At 42.6% G+C, this 20887-nt stretch overlaps 1 protein-coding gene across 11 annotated transcripts in view; it reads left to right on the plus strand.

The window, feature by feature from the left end:
• Nucleotides 1–8281, plus strand: part of TEAD1 (TEA domain transcription factor 1) — a 264526-nt gene extending 256245 nt beyond the window's left edge. For all 11 annotated transcript variants that reach the window (XM_032639100.1, XM_032639095.1, XM_032639099.1 and 8 more), the window contains one exon: nucleotides 218–8281. In XM_032639100.1, coding sequence (XP_032494991.1) covers nucleotides 218–331 — 114 coding nt within the window. In that variant the 3' untranslated portion in view covers nucleotides 332–8281. The remainder of the gene's footprint in view (nucleotides 1–217) is intronic.
• Nucleotides 8282–20887: the final 12606 nt, after the last annotated feature.

Here is a 20887-nt window from a genome sequence, read left to right on the forward strand (position 1 = left end):
AAGTAAATCGTAGTCATCATGGCACAGATGGAATATGTTTTCATTCATGTGGTGTTTGATATACATATATATATACTTTAAAAAATATTTTATTGACATATAGTTGATTTACAGTGTGTTAATTTCTGCTGTACAGAAAGTGATTCAGTTATACCTATATATATTGTACATTCTGTTTCATATTCTTTTCCATTTATACTTTTTTTTTTTTAAACAGGTGGTAACAAACAGGGATACACAAGAAACTCTCCTGTGCATGGCCTGTGTATTTGAAGTTTCAAATAGTGAACATGGAGCACAGCATCATATTTACAGGCTTGTAAAGGACTAACCGTGGTTATTTATATATATAGATATCTGTATATACACACACACATATGTGCACACACACACACTCTCTCTCCATGATCGAACGACTGACTGTAAACCTCACCACACAGGGGTGCTGCCCTGGCCCTGAGGTCACCCCAACTTTTCTAAATCCTGTTTGAGTGAAGTCATTTTTTCATGTGTTCATACTCATTGTAGCTGTGAAGTTCTGGTACAGTTGTAAAAAGAGAAATCGAGTTGTTTCTGTGTGTTATTCAGATCCACAGCCCACAATTCCTCAGAAAGGTGAACCTTAAGAACCCAAGTCTCTGTCTGCGGAGACCTGTTTCTCGTTGCAGTAGAAAAAAAAATAAGACAGAGCATTTACCATTGGACATTTACAGCCTTTATACAAATGTATTTAGTGTTTTTTTTTTTTTTCCAACATAAAATTCTTGTTTTAAGATACAAGTAAAATTAATCTTTAAATATAAATGTAAATTAGTACACAAAACTAAGAATCTTTAGACTTATCTTTGTAACAAATTAGGGTGGAAGTTATGAAAGAATGTAATTCACTAAATTATTTTTTAAATGAAACTTTTCCTTCTTTTTGAAACCAAATGTTAAAATATAGCCTTAAGAAATGCTTGGTAGACATATCCTAATGAGACAAATTTGTACTTTTTTCCTCGAGGTTAAAACTAATCTCCTAATCCATTAAACTCTTGGAACAGCTATTACAGAGGAAGAAAACTTCACCCCTTATCCTTAACATATATAGTATATTTAAAAAATATAAAATTGTATTGTACTAATGTGATGATTATTTAATGAAAAAGATGGCTCTTTTTGCAATAAGTAGATAAATACTGAAAATCTAAACTTACAATGTTTATAGTCTTGTGTGTGCAGTTCTATTTTATATGGACAACCAAATTTTTTATTAAGATGAGTAAATCTTTGAACCACTGAAATTTAATAACAAAAATGTAAAATTGGCACGAATACTGCACTGTGAGCTGCAAATTATAGAAAACCCTGTGGCTGGGAGAGATTTCATCAACCGAACTCATAAAAGGCTCATCAGTTTTAGGATCTCTGCTCCCCAGAAAATCACAAGCGTGCTCACTGGCCTGTGGGTAAATTCTTTCTGGTGATCCAGTATTAACCTGCTGTAACTATATGTGTACGTGTGTGTTTGTGTGTACATATATACACATATACATATATAGTTATTCAACACATATTTATTGAACATCTATTCAGTGTCACTCAGTTTTCTAGGTGCTGATACGTGTGTATTTCTCAGTCTGTGTCCGTAGATCTAGGTGTATTCGCTAAGGACACGCGTTTCCTTGACATCTCTCGATAAGTCACAATGCTTATTTGACTGAGGTTGAAGAGGCTCAGCTATCTATCTCTGCCCTTTCCACACAGGCACATTTGGGAGGTTTTCTTCCTAGGAGGAATTCAACTTTCCAACCCAAATCTTCCAAAGCATTGTCCAGGCAGTCTGTTTGATGTGGCCACATGTCTTGGGTTATTTCCATAAGTGCTTCATTGGGAAGGGGACAGGGCATGCTCCCCAACTTCCTGGAGGAAAGACGTTTTTTATAATTGTCAGGAATAGGTTAACACTATTAGAACATAAAATGTTTTGTAAGTTGTGAAACATGTCAAGAGTTTTACGTCAAGCCAGAAAATGAAAACTTTGTTCTGTCACATTCAAATAACCTACACACCCACTTCCCTGTCCCACCACCTGCTCTGACCCTGCTTATATATTGATTAGTATCTGGTGGTCATGAGGGTGTGGCTGGCTCATGGCAAACAGAAGAACCAAGCCTGACCTCTCCCAAACCCACGACCCTGGTCACTGGGAAGACCAAAGGAGAGAGCGCAGAACTTTCCCCTTTTGGAACACACATCCCTTACATAAGCCAGTAGCATGGTGTGTATCTTCCCTACGTAAAGAGACTACAGTTTGTTCCCTGATTCCAGGTGGACCTTTGAAGAAATGCCCTAGTGGCCCACCCTTGTATCTGGTCTTCGGCCCAAGCATTAAGCTTCTTCCTTGGTCATATATTTATGACTTCTCTTGGTCACCCCTCTTAGGGATGCTTCTTTGGCTCCCATCTCCTGTGTCTTTACTCAAGGTGTTACCCCCAGTCTCTCAGGACCAAGGGGCGCAAATGATCTTATGTGGCTAAAAGCCACGCCATCCCAGAACTTCAGGGCAAGAGGTATTTGGTTCACGCTTTCTCCCGGGAATGGGGCTCTTGGGTACTGCCAGGGGGGCTCTGAGGATTTACTTTTTTCAAAGCGCAAATAGATCGAGACCCAAGAACACCAGCTAGAGGGTAGTTCTTTTGGCTGCAGAGAAGGGCATACCCTGGTCTGCTGAACTCACAGAGTTAGGCTGGGCCCTCTGATGCTTGCCTCTTCCTCCGAATGCCTTTGTAGTTGAGTTTGGGGGTTTACATGGATGAACTTGAGGATGGCTTTTTGCTCTTAAAACAAGTTTACTTCTTGTCTTGTCCTTCTAAAGATTTCTCCAGGGCAGATATTCTCCCTGTCTTAACCACTGGTCCAACCTCTTAACCCTTTCTCTGTCACTCCCAAATTAGACCCTGGGATTAGATTTGTGTTAGAACATCGAATCCAAGTCTGTTTTTGGTCTTTGACCCTTTATGGCAGAGTCTCCTCCCTTCGTAAAGCTTTCTGTACCATAAAGAAGCCTTTCCAAAGCTCTGTCCTCACTGCTTTTTTCTGGGTGCTCTATCTCCTGGTTGACCCTCCACTACCAGGATCGATTCAGGGACATCTTGTGCTTTCACTGGAGAGTCCAGAGGCCACTTTCCGCAGCCTAAATAGGGAGAAGCGGAAGAACTGGGCTTTGGTCTCTTGGTATTCATTTTCATCTTAGCAAGAGACCTAAATAAAGTTGGAGCTTTTCCAAAACATGTCCTAGAATCCCAGAACGTCTAAGCTACCCTAGACCAGGGTTTCTCAACCCTTTCTCGACACTGTTGACACTTGGACCAGATAATTCTCTGTGGTGCAGGGCTGTCCTGTGCATTGTAGGAGGTTTAGCAGCATCCCTAGCCTCTGCCCACTAGATACACCTTTCCCCAGTTGTCACAACCCAAATGTCTCCAGACATTGCCAAATGTGCCGTGGGGCACAGAATTGCCCCTGGTTGAGAACCACTGCCCTGCATCTGACAGGTCACAAATGCCATGTTTGAGGTTTTCTTTCTCCTTCCATTTTACCCTGAGAAAGCTTCTCTCTTGGGAGCCTTGTCTCAGGCCATCAAGAGACAGGTAGGAATATTACTCAAATGATATTGTGTCCATGTTTCTTCCTGTTTCAGAACTTCTATTTCACAACAGAATCTCTCTGCTACAAGTATTCTTTCCTTCCTCCCTGGGAAAGTTGGGGACAGCTGGCCACCATCATCCCTATAATCAACTCACACCTATTTACAGAGCATTTCTAATTTGCTCTTCGTTGCTTATTTTATCAGGTTAAAGAAAATCCCACCCATTTTTATTATTTCTCCTAAGGTTATAGTTCTCATTATCAAACCTTTAATCATTTCAATACATTTCCTCTGGTCTTCTACTTTTAGCCTTGCACTCATTGCTTTTTTGTGGAATTTACAGAGACCTCTGGAACATTTCATCTTTAAGGATGGTGGAGAGAGGGATTCATTTCGGAAGAGGGCTGATCGAATGTTCCTTTATTGAGCTTTAGGAAAGCACGGTCTTCAGGCATACCTCAGAGCTAGCGCGGGCTCAGTTCCAGAGCACCACAAGAAAGCAAATATCACAGTAAAGCGAGTCACACAGTGCATATAAAAGTTATGTTTACCCTATATTGTCGTCTGTTAAGTGTGCAATAGTATTATGTCTAAAAAAAAAAATCAGTGCACATACCTTAATGAAAAAATATTGCCAAAAAATGCCGGAACAATTACAATAGAAACTTGAAGGTCACCATAAAAAATATGAAAATAATAAAAAAGTTGAATTATTCTTCAATTATTAATTATTGAGAGAATTATCAAAATGTGACACAGAGACGTGAAGTGAGCAAATGTTATTGGAAAGTGACGCTGGTAGACTCGTTTGCCTTAGGGTCGCCACAAACCTTCAATTTTTAAAAACTGTGATATATGTGAAGCACAATGAAACGAGGTATGCCTGTGACCTCCATTTTGTAGATGAGAAAGTTGAGGCCCAGAGGGGAGATGGCTTGCCCAAAGTCACCCAGCTGGTCAGTGACAGATTAAGAGTAAGGCTCTGGGACTCCTGACACTTAATCCTTGGCCTCTTGGTGGGGGTTGTCCCTCTCTGGTGCTCAGGGCGGAAGAGAGAGGGAGGTTAAGACCCCCTTCCTCTGCCAGAGCAGCAGCATCTCCTGGTGGTGACGCTGCTTCTCTCCCTGGAGTGTCATGTCTGGGAGGCATCCGCGAGCAGATAGGAAAGCTGATGAGCCTTTTCCTTACCCTGAGGACAGTTCACCTGCCACAGGCTCTGAGTCAAATTTCTCTTCACAAAGCATCCCAGCAGCAAAGTCCCACGCTCGGACCAGCCAAAAAACAGCCCCCGTGCCCAGAACTTGGTGTTACAAACCCAAGTCTTCTTTAGGTCTCAATACTCTAGTGGCTTTTGCAGTTTGTATAAACGTAAGTTATTTAAATCACACAAGATGACAGTCAACTTTTCAAACCAGGTACCGATAACTTCTATGATTTTTGTCTATGCTCTGGTACACTACACCTGTTCTAACGAAGGGTAGAACCAATTTTGTGTGTTGATGTTCACACCTGTGACATTAAGAGGATACGTCTGCATTGCTTCTTTCTTTCTGTTGATGTTTCTGTGGCAAAACCCTGCACATGTCATTTCTGAAAAGCCTTAAATCTTTGCGATGTTGCGTGTAGGGTTTGCAGTGCAGAAGGCTGCCTCGGAACTGTGAGCCCTTTTGTAAGCTGGAAGCATTTCTCTTACTACTGTTAACTTTTGTAGGAAGTTTTCAATTCAGAGCTGCCAAAGCGTTCAGTAAGCAGTGCCTTAGTGATACTTAGTCGTGCCGCCAGCCTTTTCTCACACCAGTTCTCGATGTCCCTTTACTGATCGGCATGGTATTTAAAATAGAGCAAGCAAGCATTGTTTTCATTTTTGTTTTGTAAGCCCATTTTTCTCCAGTTCTATTGGAAACTGACTTCTTGGTCTGAAATCTGAAATGAACAGAAGTCAGTTCATTGACCACACTGTCAAATGTCTATACCAAAATGGAAGGTTTTGCAACTTCGTAGTTTACTATGAAAAGCAAATTGTATACTTTTAATGTTGCCTTTTAAATTCATGACCAAATACTTAGCTATTTGTGAACCTTCTGCACTCTAGCATGAAAGTGCCTTTGGTTTGAGATTCCAGCTTAGAAAAGTGCTGCCATAATCACGATAATTTGTAGAGAGACCAAAAATATCCTGAGATCACCGTGATGCCTTTGGTTTACTGGGATAGTAACCAACCACAGGCCTCCATTCACAAGAGCACGACGCGGACCCTGCCTGCTGCGCTGTCTGTTTGCCGTGGGGGAGCCCCTGCCACCCATGCCCCTGGGGCGCACAGCGGCAGGAGGGCCCCCAGGAACTGGTGTGTTTGTGCGCCGTGACCCCATGTGCCATCTCCGCCCGTCACCCAGCCCTGTGTCCGCCTGAGGGAACTTGCACACAAACCGCAGACTCTCGGCCGGTGGACAGATTTGTCCTTCTTATGCTCATGTTCAGTCTGTGGAGGCCTGCCTTTCCACTCAGATGACAGCGCGCACTTCTGGTTTACGCAGTGATACCGTTTTGAAAGTTGGAAGCCTCAAACTGAGATGACAGTGCAGAACAAAAAATGGGTTAGGGTCATTACAATTGAAGTGTTCTTCTTAGGGCGAAAATGTTGACTCTGAGTGTTGTCTGAATGCGCTATGAGAAACTTCCAAAGAGCACCACTCACGATTCGGAATTTTCGAAGAATGTTCCAGCCCTCCAAAGGGCAACTCTTTAGAGTCTGTGCTGGCTTTTATCAAAACCTTGTGTAAATTGGGAAAATTGATAGAGGGGAGGAAAAGGAGTGAAAAGGATGAGAAGGCAAAAACACGAGCCAAACAAAAGCCAGGACAAAAAAGACTTTTCTTTACCAATATAGACTTTACAGTGACATTAGACATCTTTGAAAGTTAGCCTCTGAATGCGATGGTCCGTCTGTCTCTACCTGGTGTCTCTTTGGGCTGTCTGAAATTTCAGGAGTGATTTCTATCCACACCAAGTTGTGAGTATTCATAGAAATTTCTACAAGAAACAAACAAAGTTAAATGAAAAGGAAAATTGCTCAGCACAAGTTATAGTTAGCTGCTTGAATTCAGCCCCTCCCTGTCGTGGCAGGACTACACCACAACTTGGAAGAAATTAATCAAATGTTTGTTTTCCTGCTTCCCTTTTCAACTGTTACTGTGCTTTCTTTGGCAATAGTTTTCTCTCATTAACTCCTTACTTATATTGTTAAGAATGAAGGTTTTGTGTTTAAAATTGCAAAGGATAGTTTCACTGAAGTCATGCACCATTAAATAAGATGAAATATTTGTCTTTATTGTTCTACTTCCTGAGCTGTAAACTTGTTTTATTCCTGTGAATTTGCATTGAGTCTGTTATATGCCCCACTCCATCATTTTAGCATTTGAAATAGCATTTATGTTCCCTCTCCTTCATCATGAAACGGGGTCAGATTCCAGGAGATTCCACCTCTATCATGTTGGCTCTCTTTTGTCTGCCTTCCATTATGAAATTGTCTCCCCTTCCCCTCCCCTTTTTCTGAAAGAGGCTGACAGAATCTAGGTGTAAATCAATTGGAAACCAGTCTCTGGTTTTCTCCCTCCCACCTTCCCTCGGTCCCTCCCTCCTTCCTTCCTTCCTTCTCTTTTCTTTTTTCCATCAGTCATTTTCCGTGATTAGTTTCACTGTGTAAATTAGATACTAACTGCACTTCTTTAAAAAAAAAAAAACCATCTCCCTGTTACCTCCTTGAAAGAGTCACTTCTGTAGGCCTTTTTCAATAGGCTCATGACTGCAGATAAGGAAAAAAAAAAAAGTAAAAACAAAAACTATGTGCCTAAAAAAATGACAAAAAAAAGTTTTGTAACATTTAAAAAAGAAACCTGAATAGCCTTTAATTCTTTAGTATGCTTAAATTTTATGTAAATCGGTTTTTTGCCACGTGTGTTTGTTCACGTTCTAAATGGCTTAATGGGATTCTCACAGTCTGTGTCTTCGTGTCACGTGTATGAAATGGGCTTGTGACGTAAGCGTTTCATCTGGTCAGTGGTTCCTTTGATACTGTACTGCTGCTGTGAGTGGGCCGGGGAGCCTGCCCTTTAGGCAGTAAGGTTCCTCTTGGGTAGATTGGAGAGATGGGGGGATGGGGGCAAATTCTCACATACGTTTTCTTAACCTGTTTGCAGAAACTTTGAAAAGGCATTTGGTTAAACCTCTTGGCAGTACAGTATTCTTGTATTTGTTAACGTCTGTGTTTAGGTACTGGTACCTTTTTGTTTAAAAATGTTCTAAGTGTTGGCTTTAAAGTGAATTTATCTTTAGTATGATAGTTATATGAAAATTATAGGGTTTGTGTGCAGAGAATTTTTTTATAAAGTGCTTTGTAAAAAAAAAAATGTATTCTAGCTTTCGCGGTACATATGTGTGATAACTGTAATATCCATGACAGTTAAGTGCAATTATTTCATCACTCTAAAAATGCTATTTTTGTGTCAGTTCCTGCAGGTGTTTTCATGTCTTTGCAAAGTGACACATTTTGATGCCTTCTTGATAAAGTGGTAGACATTTTGTAGCTTTCTAGAAACTTTGTATTCATACGGTATCAATGAAAAATAAAGAAAATGAAAGTGTGGGTCACCTTTTTTATCTGCCAAAGTGTATGTTGTTGAAAATGAAAGGTGCTTTATGTCTTGTGGGTGAATGTATGAAGGACAGAGTAAAGGAGGTTGAAGCCATGATCCTTTTGATGGTGTCCACCAAGCTCAGTTATCCGAACATGACATGTTAATGTCTAGCAGGGTTTCTTTCTTCCTGTTTGTTTTTTTTTTAATAGAAGTATAGTTGATTTACAATGTTGTGTTTCAGGTGTACAGCAAGGTGATTCAGTTATACGTACATATATATCTATTTTTTTCATATTCTTTTCCCTTATAGGTTATTATTGAGTATAGTTCCCTTTAGCAGGGTTTCTTAAAAACATCCACAGGTCAGTTGGTCTTACCTGCCTGTCTGCCTGTCTCTCTTTAGTGTGTCATTAAAACTGTTAGCCTGCCTTGCTGTGTGCATGCCAGGAACCAGGGGTAGAAGTTGGTGCCTGCACGGTGCATGCTGTAACCCCGCCCTGTCCTCAGGAGTGTACAGCACACGCACGCACAACAAAGCCTTGGAGTCGCTAAGTTCACTGCCCGCTGGGCACTGGGCCAGTGTGCTGGTACGACGTGTGATTCTCACAACCGTCCTGTTGACAGTAATATTATTACCCCCCAACCGATGCTCAGAAAGGGCAGGTCGTCCAGAGTTGTGACTGGTGAGTGGTAGAGTCTTCAGCTGGTCACCCTGGCTCTGATGCCTTGACCCTTGGCCCCTGCATTTTGGCTCACTGAGACTCCGTGGAAACAGCTCAAGGCTGGGGAGGAGAAATCTGGGGGCCGAGGGGCTTTCTTAAGCAACAATGACCTTAGGCCCTGACAGCAGGACCCAATGTACCCTGGGATCCTTCAGTTTGAACTAGACCTTAGGAGGTCTTGCTTCTTCCCATTTCTTTGAAATCTGAGGTACAGCCTGCCTCGAATCCCAAGAGGCACTGTGGGAGGGGGGGCAGAGAAAAAATTAGCTTCCAGTTCCTTTGAAGAGGCATATTTTTAGCGAGCTACAATTCAAGAGGAAGGCCATTGTCTCCTGAGCTGCTCGGGGCAGAGGGAAGGGGAACCGTGGGGCATTTTGCTGAGGCCCTGTTAATATGCCAGGTACCTTCACAGTCACGATTTCCTTTAACCCACATCCTCTTGAGTAAAGGAATCATTTCCGATTTTCCAATAAGGAAATTGAAGCCCAGAGAAGTTAAGTCCTTGTTAAGATCGTAAAAGCTAATAAGTAGCAAGAGTTTAGAGGTGGAAAAACCTCCTCCCTTGCAGTCCTGGCTCTGCTGCTGGCTGTGTGGCACTTTAGCCCTCCACCGCCTCCTCTAAAACAAGGTGTTCAACGCATCAAAAACATCCTTTATTAGTGCCTGCAGTTCCAGTCAACTTGAGTTCAGCAAAGAGAGCGACATGCTAGGTGACCTAACATCACTGAGGAAAGGGATTGAAGGCACACAGGGGAGGGTGAATAAGGCTTCTTGTAATATCGGGGAACAAGAAACTTCACTGGGAAGCCCGATCATTTCTTCCTGCCTTACTACTGACAGAGAACCCTTTATCATAGCTACCACATACTGAAAGCAATTTAGCTCCTGTTAAGTCATTGGTGAGCACCTGAACAATTCCGATTCAAAAAGCACAGTGTTGTGTTAGCTGGTGAAGCCTCAGAGTTTTTTTAATTGCCTTTGAAGACACTTTCGTTCTGCTTAATGCCCCATAGGTCAGATTTATCTAGGTGGTTGTAACTAGCAAAGCCTCAGGCTGCTAGAAGCAATTACTAGAAGCAATGAGATGAGGTGGGGCAGACTGCGGGGAGGCGAGCACTTCATGTTGTGAGGCATCTGTTTCAAATGGGGCCTTAACATGGTCTTCAGGCAGAGGGGCGGACGGCTAGCCTAGAAGTTTCAGAGAGATCTGAGGTTCAGAGCTCTCAGTGTTCCCACCCAGGTGTTCCCACTCCATGTTTCAGTATCCCACTCCTTATCTATTAGGGCCTGACGGGAGACTTGTGAGAGCTCTAAATTCAGCTTTATTTGTAATTTCTGGCTTGATTTTTAGCACAGTCTGCCCTTCAACTGCATGAGCTAAGGATTTCTTTAAATGCTGCCAGGGAGATCTTTTACACCATGCCCTGAGTTGAGCCTGACATTTTCTTCCTTCTGTGCACCAATCGCACTTAGCAACAACTAACCTATTAATGCCACCAACCAATCAATTCACACCACCCCAGTCTCTCTGGCATGCTAGACATTGCATAAGGTAAGTGCATCCCTTTCCTTCTGGACCCAGTGCCAATTTACGACAGGTGACAGTCTTAGTTGTCGTGCTGCTACAACATTCCAGTGGACCAACTATCTTAGTTTAGGCTCCCCCAGAAGCAGACCCTGAAAAAAGACTTGAGGGTGAACAGTTTATTTGGGAGTCTTAATAAAGATGTCACTTCACGTGATGAAAGGTTAAATTCACCACAAAGATGAAATAATTGTAAATTGATATGCTCTTAATGAAACTACCTTAACACTCTTAAGCGAGAGAACTGCAAGGAAAAAGACAAAACCACGCGATGCTTTCAGTAGTTGACGGAACAAGCAGACACATTCCAGGAAATATGTAGAAAAATCGAAGTACTAATTGTGTACTCTGTCCCAAAATTGTCATTCATATTTTTTCAGTCACATGGAATGGTATGAAAACCGTACACTTGCAAATTAAGCAAGTGTCAGTATATTCCAAAGGATTGCTGCAAAGCTGCCAATATTCTCTGACCTCAAAGCAATTAAGGTAGAATCAATTTTAAAAGGATCTTTGGAAAAGCTCCCATATGTTTGGGAATTAATAAGCATTTCTACTTAATGCATGAGAAAAGAAGTCATAGAAGTTAAATATTGAAAACTGTATATTAAAGAAATACTATCTACTAAAATGTGTGGAATGCAGCTAAAGCAGTAGAGGATACTAGACTAACATGTGGAGAATCGTCCATACTAGATAAGAAAAAAGACCAAAAGTTAATGAGCTAGGCATCCAATTCATGAAGTTAAAAGAAGACCAAAATAAGCACACACACACACACACACACACACTACACACACAAGGAAGGAACTGTTAAAGAGCAAAGTAATGGAATAGAAAATGAACACAATAGAGAAGATCAACAAAGTCAAAAATTGGTTTTTCAGAAATACAAATACAATCTATAAACCCTAACAAGACTGATAAAAGAGGGAGAGAGAACCAAATCAACCAACTAAATAGACAAAAGGTAACAGGAATGGAAATACAGTTATCACTACAGATCCCACAGATATTAATAAAAGTATAATAAAATAGATAATTAGGGGCTTCCCTGGTGGCGCAGTGGTTGAGAGTCCGCCTGCCGATGCAGGGGACACAGGTTCGTGCCCCGGTCCGGGAAGATCCCGCATGCCGCAGAGCGGCTGAGCCCGTGAGCCATGGCCGCTGAGCCTGCGTGTCCGGAGCCTGTGCTCCGCAACGGGAGAGGCCGCAGCAGTGAGAGGCCCGCATACCGCCAAAAAAAAAAAAAAAAAAAAAAAAAAAAAAAAAAAATAGATAATTAAACATAAACTTTATGCCAATGAATTTGTAAGTATAGATACAAAGGATAAATTCTTAGAAGACTGTAACTTATGAAAGTTGCTTCACAAAGAAGTAGGAACCCTGAATAGAGTAGTCTTAACAACCATTAAAGTTAATGAAACAGTTCCCAATATTTCCACACAAAAACTCAGGCCTACATGGTTTACTAGTGAGGTCTATCAAACTTGAAAGGAATAAGGTCCTGCAATCTAACAGAAAATACTGCAGTGCATAGAACAAAGGGTATAATTCTGACCTTAGCTTAGGTCTTCTAGAAAGCAGAGCCTGAGGCAAGGACTAAGATACTAACACATACTGTACTTCATTTGGGAAACATAAGCTCAGGGAAAAAATGAGAGAAAAACGGAAGTAAAACAAGGGGAATCCTATGAAATTTGTGACACATTATTGTCTTGACTGCCACTTCACAGTGAGTTGAAAGAGACCTATCAGGTTACTCAGCATGTGAAACTTTAGCATGTGGACTTTTCTGGTAAGGTTTCCAGGAAGAAACAATGTTGTGGAGTAACCAATGGGAGAAAGAAAATGGAGTAATCTAGCTACCAGGTAACCTCCCATCTCTCAGTTCTCATTGGTCAATGTTCTTGCCACAGGGATGATTGACTGTCCCACTGGGTTGCATTATCCACCTCATAACAGCTGTTCAGGAATTCAGATCCCATGTCTTATAATGCTGCATCTCATTAAAGTCTGAAAATGGAGGGAAATTCCACAATGTATGAGTTACAAGTCAAGGCAGGGAAAGAGGAGGCAGTCAAGGGTGTTTGAGAAGGTGCATAAAGTTTGTTTCTAAATATACTCCCCATTTTACTGTATGGCTAGCGTACCAACAAGGACAGTACGAAAAAGGGAAAGTATAGGTTAATCTCACTCATGAGCATAAAATTAAAGTATTAATTTGAGGATAGCCATGTATATAAAGCATAATGCATGATGACACAATGGGGTCCATCCCAGGAATGCAAGGTTGGTTTACATTAGAAAATCAACCCATGTGATTCACATTAATAGATGAAAGGAGAAAAATCATAGATCATCTGAATAGAGGAAGATAGATGCATCTGAAAACACACAATGTCCATTCATGATTTTTTTTTAACTTCTTAAATTAGAACTAGGAGAAAACACTCTGAACTGATAACGGGTATCTACAAAATAAATCAATAAGCTAAAAATGAAAGCATTCCTTTTGATACTTGGGAACGAGGCAACGATGCCTAAGTTTGCCACTTTTCCTCAGCATACTGAGGTTCTACACAATGTCGTAAGGCTAGAATAAGAAACAGTCCATAAGAATGGGAATCCAATCTGTCATTCTTGGAAGATGAACTGGTATATGTAGAAAAGCCAAAAGGACAGATAGATTTATTACTAGAATTTGGAAGTAAGTTTATTATGTTGCTGGATACAAAACAACGTACCATGATAAAATGCATTTTTGTATTAATAGTAACATACAAAATTTTTAATATACTGTTTGCTTGAAAACTATGAAGTGCTGAAGAATAAACCTAACAAAAGCTGTAAGAGATCTTTATGGAGAAAATTATAAAAGTGTTAGTGAAAAACTTTAAAAAAGATCTAAATAAATGGACAGAGACAAATATCATGAGCTGGAAGACTCCATAATGTAAGGCTGTTAGGTCCACCAAATCTACAGATTAAATCCAATGCAGGTGAAAATTTAATAATCTCCACCACCACTACCCTGCTCCCACTTGTGTACATGGGAAGGTAAGTGACCAAAAATAGCTAAAAAATTTGAAGAATAAGAACAGGTTAGGAGTATGAGCTAGCTACCAATTTTCTCTCAGCTCCAAATCCAACCTTTGCCCTGCTTTGTGATAGTGGAGCTATAGACCCTGTAAACATTTCTTCTTTGCCAGCTGGACACAATGTTACGCTTTACCAATAGAGAGCACTGGAGTTACACTGCAAGGCAATGGCGACAGGAAGGCGTTTCCCTTCTGGGGATCAGTCCTCCGTTATTATTGCTCTGCACAGGAGACCAGCAGACCTTGTGGAGCAGCTCCAACTGTGCCTCTGGCAACTGTCTCTCCACCAAGTAGGCAGTTTCTACAGACTATCTTTATCCCAGCTATGGCCTATGGCCATGGTGGACAATTTCTACAGACCAGCTCTGGCCCATGCCCCTGTCACGTTTCTTTGCTACTGGCAGGCTGCACGTTCTCAACCTTTGGTTGGAAGGGCGTGGAATTCTCCTAAGTCCCTAGTTCCTTCATTGTCTACTCTTTTTCTTTTTTTAATTTATTTTATTGAAGTATAGTCGATTTACAATGTTGTGTCAATTTCTGCTGCATAGCAGAGTGATTCAGTTTTATAAATATATATATATACACATTCTTTCATATTCTTTTCCATTATGGTTTATCACAGGATATTGAATATACTTCCCTGTGCTATACAGTAGGACCTCGTTGTTTATCCATTCTCTATATAATAGTTTACAGCTATGTGAGTCTGTTTCTGTTTCATAGGTTCATTTGTGTCATATTTTGGATTCCACATGTAAATGATGTCTTATGATATTTGTCTTTCTCTTTCTGACTTCACTTAGTATGACAATCTCTAGGTCCATCCACGTTGCTGCAATTGATATTATTTCATTTTTTATGGCTGAGTAGTAGTCCATTTTCACACTCTTGTTTAGCCTAGAGGTAGTTGATGCCTTTTTGCACTTGCTATTCCTGTACTCCTCTGAGTCTTCTTTTACCCCTTTTAGTAAACCGCTTTCTACGAGTTAACAATTCTTTATACTACATTTTCCCCGTTCAGGAATATGTGTGATTTCTGTGGCTGATATAGGGGACTAATCCTACCAAGATATCAATATTTATTATAAAGCCCTAGTAAATAAGTCTGTGCGGTAATAATGCACAATTAGACAAACTAACCGATGGAATAGAATAGGGAGATTGGAAAAAGATCCAAGGTTATATAAAACATGACAGAAATGGTACATCAGATCAGTGGGTTAAGACTCTTTCAGACTCTTGCCTTTAGCTGAGATGCTTTGTGTCTGTTTTGTGTTTGTGTGGTCCAGGAGCCAGCCAGAGATATGAACAGATCAAATTTGGAGACCCCCTCTCTGGCCCTTCCCTTCCAGGAATCTGTCCCCTCCTTTTGGCAGCTGTAGTTGCCCTGTACTCGATCTTCTTTTCTCATGGGCCAAAAAGATGGCTGCTTTTCCACTAGCACCACCACTGGCTTGCACAACACTCCCTGTACCTGGCCCCTCGGGCACAAAACAGCAGAACTAGGGAGCTCACTTCCTATCACTTCTCTCTCCACACATGGACTTCCCACCCAAATCCACCTGCTTCTTATTACTCCCCGGTACTTTCAATGCTTCCATTTTGTACACGTCCATACAGTAAAAATCTTTTTTTTCTTTTGGTCAGGCTCCGCGCCCTGTGGGATCTTAGTTCCCCGACCAGGGATTGAACCCGCGCCCCCTGCTTTGGAAGTGCGGAGTCTTAACCACTGGACCGCCATGGAAGTCCCCATCTAGTAAAATCTTATTCAGTCACTACAGTAAGCAGAAGTCTGGCTGTGATATTTTCGGGGCAAGCAAGGTATGAAGATGCTTATTTCTTTGCAGGTTTTGAGCTCTTGCAAGGGCTTCCCAACTCTGCTGTGAAATCAATATGACATCCAGTGGCTTGGTAAAGAAAGTTTGGACTGGTTTTAATCAGTTACATCTAGGTTTGGGGCTTCCCAGGTGTGGCGGTGAGGGTGGGGGGTCAGTGGTTACAATATGTTTTAATAATTGATTTTTAAGGAATAGTTACTAGAAAACAATAACAACTAATATACCTAAAGACCTGGACTTCAATCTGCTCATTAATAGGAAAGAAAGACAGGGAGATGATAGGGATGGGAAAGGAAAGGAATGAAATAGGAAAGAAGAGGAAGAAAAAGGAGAAGCTTGGGGTGAAGAGAAGGATGCAGGTTGAGGAGAAATGAGAAGAGAGAAGGGGATGGTGTGGGCAATGGATGTTCCAGGAAGAGGAAGCAAGACTGAGAGCCTAGAATTAGGAAGTAAGTGACAGAACGAGGACAAGGCAGTAGCAGGAAATGCGGTTTATGAGTGGTCTGGCTTGGGAAAGACCTTTCATTTCATGGGGCAGAATTTACATTGTATCCAGTAGGCAACAGGCACTCATCGGAGTTTGTAACCATCAAGGGCGTCTCTGCCCCAGGCCTGTCTGCGCTCAGATCCACTCCTTGCCTTTACCTCCTCTGAAATGCAACCTTGTTGGTTGTCTTCTCCAGGCACCTCTACCAGGTGCCTGGCAGCAGGGCGTGGCCAATGCAAGGTCCTGGTAGAAGGAAGAAGCTGGCTCATTGCCCTCCCTTTCCGTTCCAGGGGGCGCCTCCAGCAGCAGAGGCTGTATTTCCTTCATGGCTCCAGCTCCCACTCGAGGGACCCCCAAGGGTTCCAGCTTCTAGTGATCTGATCTGGGGATCTAGGACCATCACCTTACCCCTTCGCTCTTTTATCCTAAAAGCTAGAGTGACTTTCTATTCCTGCTCATCTTGGAGTTCAGCTTTTCAGTACCCTCACCACCAGTCTCCCGCATCACATTCCCTTTGTTGTAAATATTGGGTGGGCCAGAAGTTGCCTTCGGTTTTTAAGTAAAAATAAAAGACACATTTTTCATTTTCACCAAGAACTTTATTGAACAACGTATTCACCCTTTTGTTCCACTACCTTCTGCCATTTTTCAGGCAACTTCATAATTCCATCTTCCCAAAACTTTTTTTTTTTTGAACAAAGAACTGTTCCAGGTGCCTTTTACAGTCTTCCAGGAAATAGAAATTTTTTCTATTAAGAGAATTTGTAAAGACCGAAATAAATGGAAATCTGAACGTGCAATGTCTGGTGAATACAGCAGATGAATCAGAACTTCCCAGCCAAGCTGTAACAGTTTTCACCTCATCAAAGAAATATGCAGTCTTCCGTTATCCTGATGGAAGATTATGCGTTTTCTGTTGACTAATTCCGGATGCTTTTCCTCGAGTGCTGCTTTCAGTGGGTCTAATTGGGAGCAGTACTTGTTGGAATTAATCGTTTGGTTTTCCGGAAGGACCTCATAATAGAGGACTCCCTTCCAGTCCCACCATATACACGACATCACCTTCCTTGGCTGAAGACCGGCTTTTGGTGTGGTTAGTGGTGGTTCATTTCGCTTGCCCCGCGATCTCTTCCATTCCACATTATTGTACAGTATCCATTTTTCATCACATGTCACAATTTGTTTTAAAAGCGGAACGTTTTCATTATGTTTAAGTAGAGAATCGCATGTGGAAATATGGTCAAGAAGGGTTTTTTTGGTTAACTTATGTGGAACCCAAACACCAAAGCAATGAACGTAACCAAGCTGGTGCCAATGATTTTCAACGCTTTATTTGGTTATTTTGAGTATGTCGGCTATCTCCCGCGTGGTATAATGTTGACTGTTGTCAATTAATGTCTCGATTTGATCGCTGTCAACTTCAAGCAGAAGGAGATTAGATGTGTGCTACAACAACATTCTAGCCAAAAGAAACTTACCCCACACCCACTCCAAGTCCGGCTTATTAGAGAAGGCCCTTTCCCCACCTCCTCTCCCCAGACATGTTCTACTAAATTTCAGGTCCTCTGGGAACTATGATGACTAGGACGTGGATCCAGAAGTTTAACGTCAGAGCAGGTAATAATGAGGTGTGCCAGTTGTATGTGTGTCACACATGGAGCTGCACAGGGCCCCATCCTCCAAAGTGCCCATTGCCTGGTTTAAGACTCTTGTCCCAGTCTTGAAATTCTTAATTTTCTAACAAGGTGACTTGCATATTTCACTGGACCCCTCAGATTATGTAGCCTTTCCTGGTACTACCCGCCCTCCCTCTTGGGGTGCACCTTTTGGAGGGGGTGGGTAAGTCCTGGACATCCAAGCTCCTTGGGATTTGGAGGCTGGCAGCACTGCCAGAAGCATCCCGGAGTTTTCCAGATGAACAGCAGAGGGCAGCAAACTGCCACTTAAGGGTTTCTTACCCAGGAGGGGTAGGGTTTGAAGCCGACTTTCCCGAATGTTTACGGGCTACAGGGCTGCTTGTTTGTCTGCTTGTTTTTATCATTGACAACCAGAAACTCTATGCTCTTGAGCCCCACCTTAGGTGCGGTGGCGCCTGGTATTTGCTACTCTGGTGAAACCCGTCCGAGTTGCGTTAGAGCAGTTCCTTTTACCTTGAAGTTACAAGCCTAGCGGCCGGATGAGCAGTGCCCCGTGCCAGCTCCTCCTGTTAATGGCCAGACCTGCTATGAAGAGCCTTCCATGGGGTCCGGCATGGGGTCCGGCATGGGGTCGTCCAGGGATTGCCTCTTATCCTTAGAACACGCCAGCTAGTTCTGTATTTTCATCTGCATTTACTGGTGGGAAACTGGACTCAAAAATATAACTTGATGTAATTTGTCCATGGTTACACAGCTATGAAGTGAGAAAATGTGGATTTGAACTCTGATCTACCTGGGTTCAAAAAGGCATGCTCTTGGGGCTTCCCTGGTGGTGCAGTGGTTGAGAGTCCGCCTGCCGATGCAGGGGACACGGGTTCGTACCCCGTTCCGGGAAGATCCCACATGCTGCGGAGCGGCTGGGCCCGTGAGCCATGGCCGCTGAGCCTGCGCGTCCGGAGCCTGTGCTCCGTCCGCAACGGGAGAGGCCACAACAGTGAGAGGCCCACGTACCGGAAAAAAAAAAAAAAAAAAAAAGTCATGCTCTTAACACAGGTTTATTCTGCCTCTACAAAATTTTAAAAAAGAGAATGCCATTTTTTTCTTGCCTTTGCTTTGTCAGGTGGAAACAAGTTCCCTCGGGCTATACCCCAGCCCTCTCCCAGTCACAGAGAAGGCGTGCAAACAGGAAAACTCACAACCACCCAAGGTCTGTGACCTGGATTGCATCTCTCATCAAGCAAAGAAAGAACTTTTAAAATTTCTTTTTTCTTTTTAAAGCAATAATCCAGCAGCTTACTCTGCTCTCTTCTGGAGCGCTGTCGTTCTAAGGAGAAACTCAGCATTGATTCAGCCCAGTGAAAACTGACTTTAGTGGACATTCGTTCACATTCCCAGTCAGCTTCTAACTGTTCTATATAAATGGATTACATTTAAAAGCTACTTAGAGGACTTTGTGCAACCACATAAGGCAGACCCCAAAGCACACAGGTGTCAAAATAAGACAGAGCTGAAATTTTTCATAGTCAACGGCAAAGTTGTGGTCCAGCAAACACAAATGCACACCAGGAGCAGGCAACAATCCTAAACGTCAGATGTGAGAGGCAGTGAGTGCCTCATTAATGGGCATTCACAATGAAACAACAAAACAAAAGAGAAAACCATCACTGTGCTCCTTTGCCCTTCTGAGGAGTGAGATTCATTAGCCAGCGTGCAGCTTAGCTTTGCCTTAGTAGCTGGAGGATGCAGGACTGAATGATCAAGGCTGGTAACAGTACAGGAGAAGAGTACCCTGCGGTGGCTTAGGCGGAGGGCTCTAGAACCAGGATTCCAGCTCTGATTTATCACTGACTGGCGATGGGTCTTTGGGAAATTTACTCCATTTCTCTGAGCCTTTGTTTCTTTATCTGTCCAATAGTGGTGACCACATTTACCACTACAGTGTTGTGAAAAACGAATAAGATGATGGATGCCAAGTGTTGACCAGACTCACAAATGGGAGCTCTTACGTTATTCCCCTCCTCCAAGCTCAGGCTGGTATTTGAAAGCAAATATTCTGCTCCAGCCAAAGAGGCTGCTGCATTTTGTGTTTGACTACCTTCTCCCGTGTCATGCTTTCTCTACGCCCTCTCAGATGCTTTCAGAAGAAAGGTATATATTTTAAATGTATAAACAACAACAAAATGAGGAAAAATGGCCCCCTTTTGGTCCCCATTGTCTTCTCTTTGGCCCTTTGGGTGGGGAGAGAGCAGATCTGGCCCTGAGTCACTGGCAGAAAGAGAAGGCCCTGCTATTTATTTACCCCAGGGTGAAGCTGTCCAGGGACTCTCTTGGGGTTCCCAGAGGTAACACCTGAGAGGCGAGACCTGTTGTAACCCTCAACAGTTACCTCTGTGAATGTGGGAAGGGGCTTCTGCTAGGTCCCAGCGTGGGAGCCCCCAAGGGTGGGACCCTACACAGCAAACCTTCCAAGGACAATGCTGGACCCTCCCCTGCTGAGCTGGGCCACGGCCAAGAGGCCTTTTAGCAAAGGATTACAGGTCCAGATCGGATTGATTGACTCTCTTCCGGATGGAACGCGAGTGTGGCTGGGAAAAGGTCTGAGCTGGTGAGATCGGGGCACTGCAGGGGCTTCTGGAAGAGAAGGAAACCCCTCCTCCTCCAATGCCCCTTGGTTTGAACAAAATACCTCTCTCCAGCACAATTTTGCCCCTCTTTTTCCTCTGCACCTAACAAAAGAAAGAAAATGCAGGAGGTCCTCCTCCTGGGTGTCCCAAACCCTGAATCCAAACTCCTGGACAAGAATCAGCCTCATGCTGGGGTTCAGGGGAGGTGGGCATACTTTTGAGGAAACCCAGGATTTTGACAGCTGTGACAGGCAGCAGATTGAGGTCACTGACAGCACCAGGTCTCTGCGACCAGGATGCCCAATACTGTCTGAAACTTCTTGGGATACTAAGTAGATGCACATATTTTAAAACTTGGAGCAAGATTTCAAAGGTGCTTTGTATGTTGCTCTGCAGTTAAACTAGAAGGCTCATCTCTATTTTGTAGCTGTGCCTATAGCTGTTTGTGAAGGGGGTCTGGAAAGCCAGACTTATCAAAGTAGTTACCACGTTAAAACTTTAGAAGCTGCCTCCAATCCTTTTTGACTGGATATGAAAATCAATAGATAAATGCAAAGGTAATTAAAATATTATCACAAAAATGTAGATCAGGGTCAACTAGATCCAAGATAAGAACTTTGAAAGG

This window comes from Phocoena sinus, chromosome 8 (assembly GCF_008692025.1).
Source record: "Phocoena sinus isolate mPhoSin1 chromosome 8, mPhoSin1.pri, whole genome shotgun sequence".
In the NCBI taxonomy this organism is placed as follows: domain Eukaryota; kingdom Metazoa; phylum Chordata; class Mammalia; order Artiodactyla; family Phocoenidae; genus Phocoena; species Phocoena sinus.